The 13365-nt window shown below is 34.7% G+C and overlaps 1 protein-coding gene across 1 annotated transcript; it reads left to right on the forward strand.

The window, feature by feature from the left end:
* The first annotated feature begins 1727 nt into the window (after positions 1-1727).
* LOC107578890 (F-BAR and double SH3 domains protein 2-like) lies at positions 1728-9310 on the forward strand. The gene is made up of 12 exons (XM_016264795.1): positions 1728-1769; positions 2332-2427; positions 3960-4076; positions 4394-4492; positions 4769-4921; positions 5009-5131; positions 5227-5310; positions 6480-6672; positions 6804-7027; positions 7147-7297; positions 8423-8481; positions 8563-9310. Exons 1-12 carry the CDS (start codon positions 1728-1730, stop codon positions 8644-8646), a joined length of 1425 nt encoding a protein of 474 aa, XP_016120281.1. The 3' UTR covers positions 8647-9310.
* Positions 9311-13365: the final 4055 nt, after the last annotated feature.

Raw genomic sequence — 13365 nt, forward strand, 5'->3', positions numbered from 1 at the left:
AGTCAGATTTTCATACTTCCATTCAGTAATGTAGCTGATCTAAAGCGACAATAAAGACATTTATAATGTTACAACCAATTTCTATTTCAAATAAATGCTGTTCTTTTGAACTTTCTATTCAAATCATCCTGGGGGGGAAAGCATCACAATATTCACAAAACAACTATTTTCTACATTGATGATAATAAGAAATGTCTCTTGAGCAGCAAATCAAGAAACTTAAAAAAATTCTATTAAAATGTTGAAGGATCATGTGACACTGAAGGCTGGAGTAATGGCTGCTGAAAATTCAGCTTTGCCATCAGAGGTATACATTACATTTTAAAATATATTAAAATATGAAAGTTATTTAAATTAATACTTTTTCACTTTTTTTGACAATTTTGATCAAATAAATGCAGCCTAGGTCAGCATAAGAGAATGAATTGTAGTGCATATTGCATATTGCATAAACAGACTAACGCCCACATTTTATAGATGTACAGCCTGACATGCCGACAGTCCTCATCAAGAAACTATGAGATCTGTGTGATCACTTGGTGAATGGAGAGCCCAGTTGTCTGAATGACGCTCAGTATGTGTGTGTGAGTGAGAGTTTCTTTTCTGTTGGATCTGAAGCTTGTGCACCTGCAGGGCTGGTGGATGCTGATTGGCTCATGAAGACAGGAATCTCTCTCTTCTTCAGGGTCTTCTTCCTGAGTCGAATCATCAGAGCTGGCAGCTCATAGGATTGGGTTGGTAGTGCCAGATTGTAGTCTGAGGGCCAGAAAGCAAATCCTCTCTGTTTTGAGCGGATGCTGCTCACTCTCTGGCCTTTGTGGAACTTGTTACGGTTCAGTCATTTCAGTTTTGTTGAAGTTTAACTATGCTTTGTTGGAATTATCGTCAGTACCCCCTTAAAAAGAAAGGTTCCCAAAGGGGGTTTTCACAGCAGTCCCATAGAAGAACCATTTTTGGTTCCCCAAAGAACCTTCCAGTTAACAGTTCTTAAAATTATTTAAAAAAACATTTTAAAATGATAAAGTATCGTTTTACATTATAGGAACCTTTTGTGGAATGGAAAGGTTCCATGGATGTTAAAGGTTCATAATGGAACTATCAATGCCAATAAATAACCTTTATTTTTAAGATAGTAATGGTGAAGTAATGAAAGGAACTTTGTTCTAGCTTGGTTATTTTTCCGTTTTTGTTTTAGGTTTTTTTGCTCTGATATTTTACCAAATTGTTTGTGACTTTTGGAAATCAGTCCAATACAGTGACATTTACTTGACTTGAGGATGGAAAGTGAGTGTTATTTTCTCCTTTCTTCTGTTTCAAAAGCAAGCAGTTGCTTACTCACTTGTAAATCTACACATTGGCTCGGTCTGGCATTTAAGTGTCAAGCAGACAGGCAGAAATACCCATGTGGGTTTTGCTTTTACAAACTGAAAGTTGTCCTCCCATGTTTTCCACATTTGGAGTGATGGGATAAAAGGAGAAATTTCTCCTCTGAGGAATCTGTTTTATTTTGTGGTGACAATTGAAGTGGAGTTTTTAAAAGGCCACTCGGAAGCTCTGAATCTAAACTTCAGAAATGTTTAATAACAGTATATTGAAGGAATAGGAAAATGTACTCATCCTCAGGCCATCTAAGATGTAGGTGAGTGTTTTCTTCATCAGAACAGATTTGGAGAAATTTAGCATTGCATCACTTGCTCAAACACACACACACTTGTGTATACACTGCTATGGAAAAACACAATCAACCACAGTGGCCGAATGTAGAGCAGGTAATATGATCTGCCACTGGAGGGTTGCTGGATCAAATCCCAGCTCAGACAGTTAATACTGACCTTAAAGAGAGAAATGTACCTGCTTTAGAGAGTTTGCAGTGGTTTAGAAATGAGAACTTTACTCTATGTTAGAGCAGACAAGCTTTTTAAGATATACTGATGTTTCAATTTGGCAGTAACTGGGTAAAACATAAACAAATTAGAAATACAAAATGAGTGTTAGTTATTATTATAAATGTGTAGATTTGAAGAGAATCGACTGACTTTCAGTAGAGACAGCCTTCAGTGTGTGTCATTAGGTCTGGTTGTAGTCCAGTGTTGTTGTAATTCGATGATTGTCACAGTGTTTCCATTCAGTTCATTGCACTCAGGTTTAATGTCTCCAGTCCAGCATCAGGTTACAACACACATACTATTTATGAATTACCTGTTCTGGTGGTCTGTCAGAGATTATGTTAGCTGTGCTATTGTTAATGTGACATCTTGACATTAGACAAGTAGTTTACATAAATATAATTGTCCTTGTGTGTTTGTATGTGTATGTTTGGCCCCTCTGTAGGTGACACAGGATATCCACCAACAGGTATTCATTCAGGACAACCCAGTGTTTCAGAAAGCCGCCCCCTTCCAGTACCAGCCTTGTGAAAATGATTCGGTATGTTGCCTCCAACTCAAGAACAAACTAAAAAAAATCACACAAACAACAGAGATGCAAATTGTACAGAGAACTCATTTTCTCACTTTACTATTCATATGTGATAAAAAAATTTTTAATAAATTATTTATATGTGTATTTATTTTTTATTTATATATTAGGGTTGCACCAGTAATAAACAAATGGATGATATTATAATAAATATATAATGGATGATATTACAATAAATAAAAAGTAATATAAGATTTTTTTTTTATAGAAAATACTTAAATTTAATCAAATTAATAATCTAATCTAATATTATTCTATTAAAATTAATAAAAAATATAATTATTTGATTAAAATTAAGAATATAATCAAATTAATTATTCTATTATCTAATCTAAAATCTATTTTGTTAAAATAAATTAAAAAAAATAAAATAATATAAATAATAATACTAATATAGGTTTCATTTGTTACTGAACACTGAACAATACTTCTACAGCATCTTCTACAACATTCTACAGCAATTCCTTTTCTTGAGCCTAATACTTATAAATAAGAGGATTTTTACAAGAAATATTTCACATTTATTGTGGATTCAAAGTTTTAAATGAAGGTTCAGCACATAATCCTAACCAAAAACTTCTCTTTCACTTTAAATGTCACTTAAAACATTGTTACAATATTCTTATTTTTTCATTAATCAGTCTGACAAAGAGAAAAAGTGCTCTAATGAAGGCCGAATGTGTTCTTCCATGACTGTGCAACTGTTTTTCAAATATGCTATAGCGCCCCCTGCTGCCCGCAAGTCATCTCGCCCTTCACCACACCAGTATAGTGGCCCATTTGTTCTCTTACCCTCTTTTTGTTTGTGAGTCAAACAAGCATTAGTCTGTTCCTAAAGAAAACATTAGAGATGCAGCCCTCAGCGCTGGTGGGGCGGAAAGACCAGGGAAAACTGGGTGTCAGTGCAGGCAGGAAGCAACACAGCCTGTGAAAAGAGGGCATTGAGAAGTGAACCTGCCCCACCTCTTGCAACCCTCATGAACACCTCCCATTCCCCATCCCTAAAATATAAAGCTTTTTTTTTTTTTTAATACTGCATATTATTAGAAATTGAAATCACATTCATTGGCTGTATTATCATCAGTATCCGCATGCTGTAGATCAGCTGATGCATGCAGGCTTCTGTGTTTTCTCACTCCCAGGCAAGTCCATTAAGACTGATATTGTGTTTTTTTCCCCTTGTATTATGCTAAAACCATTTAGTCAAGGATTTGTTGTAATATTCAGTTTTTGGTGAAAAGGAGTTGCTCTGTAAAGTAGCATCTCGAAGGATCATTCTTCAAGAGCTTACGTCTCCTAATCATTTAGTCTGTCAATATTTACAGACATAATATTTTGAGAGTGTCGTTGTGCAAAGATTTGATTTTGGGAGTTATGCTGTGACACATGGGTACACATGGGCAGGCACTGAGAAACTATCAAGGTTGCATGTGCAGGGTCTGTGTTGTGCATCAGTCAGCTCTCTCTCTTGATCTCTTTAGGTCAGGGAACTGCTGAAGGAGAGTGGCACGGCTGAAGAACACAGTCTGAATAAAGAAGCTAGGAAATGGGCCACACGTGTGGCCAGAGAACACAAGAACATCATCCATACGCAGCAGGTGAGGGGTCTCTCAAACAATATTATGTCTCAGCATGTGAATTTGTGATATAAATTTTTTTTTTAAATAATTTTATATAATTATAATTTATAATGTAAAAATAATTTAATTAAATACTTTTTATTTTTATATTAGTTGCACTAATATTAAAATTCTGGCTGATAAATGGCCAATATTAACATAAAATATTAATAGTTAACATGAACTAAAAATGAACAACACTTCTACGGCATCTATTAATCTTAGTTCATGTTAATTTAATCATTTATTAATAGATTTGACATTTGTTTTCGGTTTGATGTTGTTGTTTTTTTTAGATTCTTTCGGAGTACGAAGAGTCGCATCAACAGGACCAGAATAACAACGAGCTAGAACTGAAAATGGACGATGCAAGAGAATGCATTCGGAAATCCGAGGTGGAGAGTTTGTTTATTTGTGTTTGTATATCAGTCCAGATCATAAGTTGTCCATCACCTCTGGGAAAAACCTACTGTTAAATGAAAACATTGGCTTAGTGACATCGCACGCCCTCTGCTGGTCGCTACTCCTTGAACTGGTTATTAAAAGAAGCTGCACATTCGGTTTGTAATAGTACTGGTTCTTGCATCAAATGTTGTTGAAATAGTTGATGTACATAAACAATGTGTAATAAAATAGGAAGTTGGTAGATGATGAGTCCACTCTTCCTGTAGACAATGAAAGTGAAGGCAGAGGAGCGTCTGAACCTCCTTCGAGACATTGGTGTGGCTGTAGACGTCTGGCTGAAGAGCGCCATGAACCAAGTGATGGAGGAACTGGAGAACGAGAGATGGGCGGCCCTCAATACCCACGATGCTTCATTCTCTGTAAGTCTGAATCTCTTACAGTCAAAGCCAGAGCCACGCAAACCCCTATAACCCATTCTAATCAACTTTTACAATGAATGTCTAAAGCACTCTGTAGATTTTGACAGAGAACATGATGAGGACACAGAGATGCTAGACGACAGCAGCTCCAGCCCCTCCAGCACTCACAGGAACTACCCTCTCACCTGCTCTGTGCTCTACTCGTATCAGGTACACACCTAGTGAGGTCTAGCCTGTCATTCTCCAGTCTTTCAGGGTTCTATTCATCCATTTGTGATGTCATTTCCTGTGCTTTATTTCCACAGGCATCCCAGCCTGATGAGCTCACAATCCAGGAACAGGAAATACTGGAGCTAATTGATGATGGAGACATGGAGGACTGGGTTAAGGTATACGCAGACCCTCTCAACTTGGTCAGGAGTTTTTGAACTTTCAAATGCCTATGATCCTCTTGCCTCACTCATTCCTTAAAATATAAAGACATCTTTTTTTCTGTATTAATTATATAATTTCATGTATACAGATCTATTTGTACCGTGTAAGGAAAATATAATTTATATATATATTGATTTATTTTTAAAATTACTATAATTATTATACATTACTTTTCAAAAGTTTGGGGTCAAGATTTTGTTTTGATAGAAATTAATACTTTAATTCAGCAAGGATGCATTAAATTGATCAACGGAGACAGTAAGGACATATATATTACAAAAGATTTTTTTAAAAATGCTGTTCTTTGTATTCATCAAAGAATCCTGAAAATAAATCACGGTTTCCACAAAAAAATTAAGCAGCAAAACTGTTTTCAACATTGATAATAATAAATGTTTCTTGAGCAGCAAATCAGCATATTAGAAAGATTTCTGAAGGATCATGTGACACTGAAGACTGGAGGAATGATTCCTTGCTTCACAGGAATACATTACTTTTTAAAATACATTAAAATAGAAAACGTTATGTTATGTTGAAATCAAATTTGACTGTTTTTAATGTATTTTTATTTTAGATAAATAAAGCCTTGGTGAGCATAAGAAAATGATTTCAAAAATATATATACATAATAAAAATCTTAAGATCGTTCAACTTTTGAAAAGTTGTGTGTGTGTGTGTGTGTGTATAATGTAAAACAAAAATAATGTAAAAATTATTATTAATCATAACGGACTTCTTTTGAGTGTACCTTTTGAACATAACCTTTGAATGGTAGTGTATATATATATATATAAATATTAATTAATATTTTTAAATAATTAGTATTTATATTATAATTAGCATTTATTTATACGGTAATATTTTAATTTTAAAAATAAAACTGAATTATTGAAATATCTAGAAATCGTTTTTTATCTTAAAATAGGTTTTATATTTTTTCACTAACTATAAACATATTTTGTTTTAAATTAAGTTCTGTTAAAATACATTTTGTCTTTTTTTTTATATCTCAAATTTTCTGCTGACCATTCAACAACCTGTTGGGGCCTGTAAGGTTTGAAAACCCCCTAACTAGATGCCAATTATGATGTTGCCATTTATTAGACAAGTTGATGTCTTTCAGGCTAGGAACAGAGAAGGGCAGGTGGGATATGTGCCGGAAAAATACCTGCAACTCCCAACCTCCAGCTCTCTATTGAGGATGCTCCAGTCTTTCTCCAGCATAGACACCCAATCACACACCTCCAGCACTTCTGCAGAACAAGAGCCAGAAATAGAGACACTCACCCAGAGCAGCCCGAACACTCATGGCAGCGGTGAGACCTCTGGCTATAGTATAATATCTGGAATAATGCTAGTTTATAGTATTATACCTTGTTAGTACTGAATGCTTAATATAATTTAACAAACAAAACTACATTTTCTGCCCTGTTTCTCTTTTGCACAGCCATAAATCTGGCCAGGGCTCTGTATGCCTACGAGGCTCAGACAGAGGACGAGTTGTCTTTCCCCGAGGGAGCCGTTCTTTACATTCTCAGCAAACACAACCAAGAAGATGATGGGTTCTGGGAGGGCGAGTTCAATGGCGCAGTGGGCGTCTTTCCCGCAGTATTAGTGGAGGATCTGTGCAGACCGGAGAGTGCACAAACACACAAGAGCATGAACGTGCAGGTTTATACACATACTACTGGAGAGCACGGTCCACACTGAAAAAGTTTCTGTGTTCATGTTTGCAGCAAGCCTGTGTTCAATTCCGAAATATGTTTGTAATAGCTGTTTCTTACCACCAGGTGTCTCTGTCAGTTCTGGATCAAGCGGCTAGTCTACCCACAGTGTTTCCATCCTGTAGAAGTCCAGATTCCGTTTCGCTGCCATCTTTGAGCAGCACACTCACTTTAAACTGCTATCAAACCCCAGAACCCCCCAAAATCTCGAGCCACAGTAAGACACAGAGCAACACAGCAAACCGTAAAGCTTTATAGTAAAGCTCACACATGACTATAAAATTTTTAGTGATTTTCAGTCTCACTACCTCATTGTCTTAAACATTTTGAATAATTAAAAAAAAAAAAACATTATTTGATTTTATTAATTTAACTACTTCCAAATAAACGTTATATTTTTCTAAAGAAAAAAATCTAATTAACTTTTTGACCTACCGGTGTTATTTTAATATGCATTCATATTTTGACTTGGCTTTTATTTGGATATTTTCAGTTTTCAATGTTTTAGTAATTTTATGTGCAGATTTTCATGTTCACTCCCTTATTGTCTTAAACATTTTGAATAATTAAAAAAAAAAAAACATTATTTGATTTTATTAATTTAACTACTTCCAAATAAACGTTATATTTTTCTAAAGAAAAAAATCTAATTAACTTTTTGACCTACCGGTGTTATTTTAATATGCATTCATATTTTGACTTGGCTTTTATTTGGATATTTTCAGTTTTCAATGTTTTAGTAATTTTATGTGCATTTATCATTTAAATTTTTTTTCTGTTTTAGTAATTTTAGCACTTGAACTTTTACTTATTTTCAGTTAGATCCCAAGGCAAAATTTCTCATTTTCATTTTTTACGTCTTTCATTTAATATTCGTGTTTTTTTCTATTTTTCTATTTCAAGTTACAAAAACATTTTTTTTATATTATGATAATAAAAAGGGTTATTACAGCGAACTAAACCTAAATCCATAAAAAGTTTGTTACTTGAAATAAAATAAACGTTAACTGAAATAAAATAAAATAAAAAATGTATTTTATCTCAAGCTAGCTGCCAAAGCAATGTGTTTCATTTTGTATTGTTTAACTTGATGAACTAAAATAACAAACTAAAAATGAATACAAACTAAATAGACAAAAAAAAATACAAAACCACACTACAAAATGATTCACATTTTAAAATTAAAATGGACAGAAAATATAAACCTAATTCAAAATATGAATAAAATAATAGTATCTCAATAGTATTTCAATGATACTAAAACAACACTGCCTGAGGCTATTCTATTATTAGATTTATGCTCTTGTCAGAATCATATTCATCTGTGTCTTTTCCTCCACAGGTCACACCCACATCCTATCACCCAGATCCCCAGGAGAAGGCGGGTCGGGCCTGAGACCTGTAAGATCTGCACTTCTAAAGCTGCATGCCAATGATGGGCGCTTTACTGTGAAATCTGATGAGTGTTTTTGTTTTCTGCAGGTACGAGCTGCTCCACCTCCACCCAAACAGCAGGCACAGGGCCAGGTGCAGAAGAGAGAAGAGGTGGAGATCACACTGGTTTGAGTGACACTTTGAGGCACATTTTACAAATTGACGTTGCCATGCTTGGATCCGATGCAGGGTGGACGTTCTGAAACTTTTTGAAGATAGGGATGCACAAGCTGACCATTATGGTTCCAGTCCTCCTCCTCCAGTTTTTTTTGAGGGCAATTAAAACAGACAAGGCCTAAATGTTTTAATGTATGGACATGCAAAAGCAGGCTTTACTAAAACTACAAAGAGACTTTAAAGGGAAAAGTGGCAATTTCAGTGTTTACTTTGTATGTATGATTATATATTCTGTCCATAAACAATTTAGGGCTAACATGTTTAGATGCATATCATAGTTTTTAGCTTATCTGTAACTTTATTGTCAGTATTTTATTTGTCTGATCAGACATTATTTGAATGAATATTCATATATTTTGTAGGTATTGTAAATTCCAGGAGGCTAAACTCAACCTGAGCACTTTCGATTTAGTTTGTAGTGCATTACAGTATTTTGTTTTATTTTGGAAATTCTCGCGTTTTCTTTATTTTTGTATAATCTTAAAAAAGACATAGGGAGATGCTGAGAGACATTCTTTTTTAGTTTCAGAGCGTTTAAGTTTAAAAAAAAAAATAGTTCACCAAAAAATGAAACTTTTGTCATCATTTATCTGTCTTCATCTTATTCCGTAGGAAATTATTTGTAAGAAAAGTGTGTGTGTGGGGGGGGGGGGTCTTTTTGTTTTATCATTATTTTTAATGTCTACTTTAAGTGTGCAGGAAGTTTTTCTTTTAGGTAAAATTCAGAGGTTTACAAATATTATTTCACACAGTTTTGTCAGATTTCATGTTGTTCATAATGCTTGTTCAGAGGCTGCCACAAGATCCTTTTCACAATAAAATTGGACAAATTGTTCAGTTTCAATTGTTCAGTTTCTGTAACACACTTCACTAAGAAACGGGCGGGCAGGGCCGTTTTTAACTTTTGTGCGTGGCTTCCGGTGTTATTAGCTTTTAGTTATTTTTCCTGTATAAAAACATTCCACAATGCTGCTTAAGGCCCCGATCAGACAGAATGCGGTTTTTTGCATTGAGAGGAGCCTTTTTGTTTTCTGTTGGTACTTGGCAGCAGGGGCAACGCTATGGTTTCAAACTTGTTGCCAAATAATTTTCATGGAATTTTCAAGTTGTTGCTAAATGACGTTGTGATGTCATTGCGCATTGACGTCATGTGATTTATATAGCATATATGTATATATATATATATATATATATATATATATATATATATAGATACATTGCAGGGCCGTTTTTAACTTTTGTGCGTGGCTTCCGGTGTTATTAGCTTTTAGTTATTTTTCCTGTATAAAAACATTCCACAATGCTGCTTAAGGCCCCGATCAGACAGAATGCGGTTTTTTGCATTGAGAGGAGCCTTTTTGTTTTCTGTTGGTACTTGGCAGCAGGGGCAACGCTATGGTTTCAAACTTGTTGCCAAATAATTTTCATGGAATTTTCAAGTTGTTGCTAAATGACGTTGTGATGTCATTGCGCATTGACGTCATGTGATTTATATAGCATATATGTATATATATATATATATATATATATATATATATATATATAGTTACATTCATATATATATTTAAATACAACATTGAATTATTGAACATTTACACATTTTTTAACAATTATCTTTTTATGTATTTTCTTATTATCTAGTAAAACTACACACTCTAAGCGATTATATTTTAAAGCAGTGTATTGGAAGTTAGTATGCTACACTTTAAAAAAATCTGTATAATAGGGCACAATGTACTGTTAATTTTAAGGAAGTTTCTGTATTGATTTTTCACAGGTTTTTGTTTTACCTGAATTTAAAATTATGCATTGTATTTTGTGTTTTCAGGTTACAACTTAATGGATAATATTCTGGCAGAAAATTACCATGACCTTTTCCATTTTTCTAAAAAAATTTTAATTGATCAACAAGTGCAGGTACAAACTAATAACAAGGTGTTTTCATGAATAAACGATTATTATTGAACAATTGCGACTAGCAACTTGACGTGATATGTGTACTGCTAGACACCTTTGATTTCCTCTTTTTGTGTAATTTAAAGCTGCAGTCCGTAACTTTTTTTGGTTAAAAATGATCCGAAATCAATATTTGAGCAAGTACATACTTGCATTAGGATGCATTAGGACTTGCGTTTACTGACCTAATAAACTCTTTTGGAGTCAAGCAAAACGTCACCGGGCCCACTCATCGTTTTAATCATACGCTAGATTTAATTATATCACATGGAATTGATCTTACTGATATAGATATCGTACCTCAAAGTGATGATGTTACTGACCATTTCCTTGTATCGTGCATGCTGCGTATTACTAATATTAACTATATGGCTCTGCGTTATCGTCCGGGCAAAACTATTGTTCCAGCCACCAAAGACAGATTATGTACATTAACTGACAGTCACCACTGATAAGCTACCACTAAATATTGTAGAAACTTAATTTGCTGTAAAGTTGCTTTGCAATGATTTGTATCGTGAAAAGCGCTGTACAAATAAACTTGAATTGAATTGAATTGAATTGAATTGAACATAACCAGCCAGTGTTCAAAACTATAGCCTTACTTCAGCCCGATTCACTACGGTCAGCTTATAATAATGTTTTCTAATTTAAGTGGTACGGGTAGGTTTTTGCGGGAAATTCGAGCATGCCGCTGCGTCATTACGTCACTTCTGTAAACATAAAGAAGTCCTGGCTACTAGGCACATGTGAGGATCCTGCAGGTGGCAGATCGTTTATAGCCTTTTCTCACAGCAACCAGAATAATTAAATGTATAATTTTGATTGCAGATTGTAATCCATAAAGGATTATGTGTTTATGAAACATGTGAATGAAATTAAACTATATTCCAGTTATAAATGTGCTTCTGATTACAGATACACAAGATTTGTATTTTAAAGAAAACCAGTTCGAAGGGAGCATAATTTGCTTTTTGGGTTAAAATAATTTCTTAATATGAAATTCGAAGAGTATGACAATTAGATTAGACTGTGCAGAAATTGAAATCTACTCGCTTATACACACTATACTCATAGTCACCAATGCTGATGTTGTTAACATTAATCATTTGAGAATAAAGTAACAATAATAATAATTTTTACGGTTTGATGTGATATGAGCTAACCGATCTTTAGATTTAATCACCATTGGTAGCCAGGTTTATGGTAATGATTTTTCCTCAGTTGGTCAGAACAAACGTGGCAGACTTGTTACTTGTTCAGATGGCAATATACAGTGAAAATTCTTATTTGGATCATATTCCAAAACGTAGGCTAGAATCTGTGATTGTGAAGTACCGTAAATATCCTCACCGGTGCGGTGACTGACTGCCACACATACTCTTCACAACATTAGATTCATCCACACTGGAGCCGTGCCGACTCACAACCCACGCAAGCTAGATAGTTCCGCACACAGCTGCAATTCCAGGTTTTCACATAGAGATGGCGACAAAGAGGCAAAATTTAAGGACTGCAGCTTCAAGGAAAAGGTGTGCCTTTTTATCATTTGAGTCACAGCTGCTAAAATTTGCCAAATAAATTTTAAAAATAGCTAAATTTGTTGCTAGGTGCTTTTTGAAGAAAAAGTTGCTAGGGTAGTCTGAAAAGTTGCTAGATCTAACAACAAAATTGCTAAGTTGGCAACACTTTAGGAGCGCTTTGTTTTTTTTGAAGATGGAAAAAAATCAACTCTGATCTGAAAAGCACCCGACGTCATTCGCGTTTTTTCCCCATTGTCCAATCGAATGAATGGAGAGGTTGTGGTGACGGAAGTTTCCAGTTGCTTGGATTGTCCAGAGACTGCAACAACAACAAAGCACACTTTTCTAAATGAAAAAAGTCAACCAAAAAAGGCAGTGTGGTGCGCCTCAAACCTGAAAAACGCGTTCTGTCTGATTGGGGCCTAAGCAGATTTTAGCTTTAGCCTGAAGTCACAAACTCACAAAACCCTCTAACCTAATTAAGAAAATATTTTTTTTCATTCTCTGCATAGCGGGACGTGCGTTTAGGACACATGCTTATGTTCAGGTGAGCACGAGTCAAACGCCTGTGGGGTTTACTTAGAGAAGAGATCATGTAGTGTACTGCTAACTAGACCTAGACAAACCTGCTTGAGATACGATCTACATCCGAAAATAATATCAATAGCTTGTTTGTAAGGAGATTTTGCACTTGATCTCAATTAACGTGCGATATTAAGTGAAGAAGTCATCGTTTGAGATGTTCACAAACAAGTCACGAATGAGTGCTCTCAATTTCTGAAGTAATAATAATAATAAAAGCCTTTCATCTCACAATTTGGACAAGCTTTGATAGTTAAATTCTGACTTGCTGCAATATAACAAAAGGTAAGCATGTCTGAGTTTAATCTAGCTGGGGATTGGCACGTGTGTCAAGAAACATGACTATGTTGCTCACATTTGAGTTTTGACTTCATATTTAAAATTTCATACAATAAAGAACCAACCAGGATAACAGTGATTCCACTTTAGATACTTTAATACAGTAAAAAAAACTCCACCAGCATACAGCAGTTAATGTAAACATACAATTAAAACACTGTAAACCTTGTAAATAATTGTGCATACATAAACAAAAAAAATAATTTAAAAAAATGCTACAATCAGTTTAATCACTTCATACGTCCCCCCCCCCCCCCCCTGGGGAAAAAAAAAA

The sequence above is a fragment of the Sinocyclocheilus grahami genome, unplaced genomic scaffold (genome assembly GCF_001515645.1).
Source record: "Sinocyclocheilus grahami isolate Dianchi unplaced genomic scaffold, SAMN03320097.WGS_v1.1 scaffold32.1, whole genome shotgun sequence".
In the NCBI taxonomy this organism is placed as follows: Eukaryota; Metazoa; Chordata; class Actinopteri; order Cypriniformes; family Cyprinidae; genus Sinocyclocheilus; species Sinocyclocheilus grahami.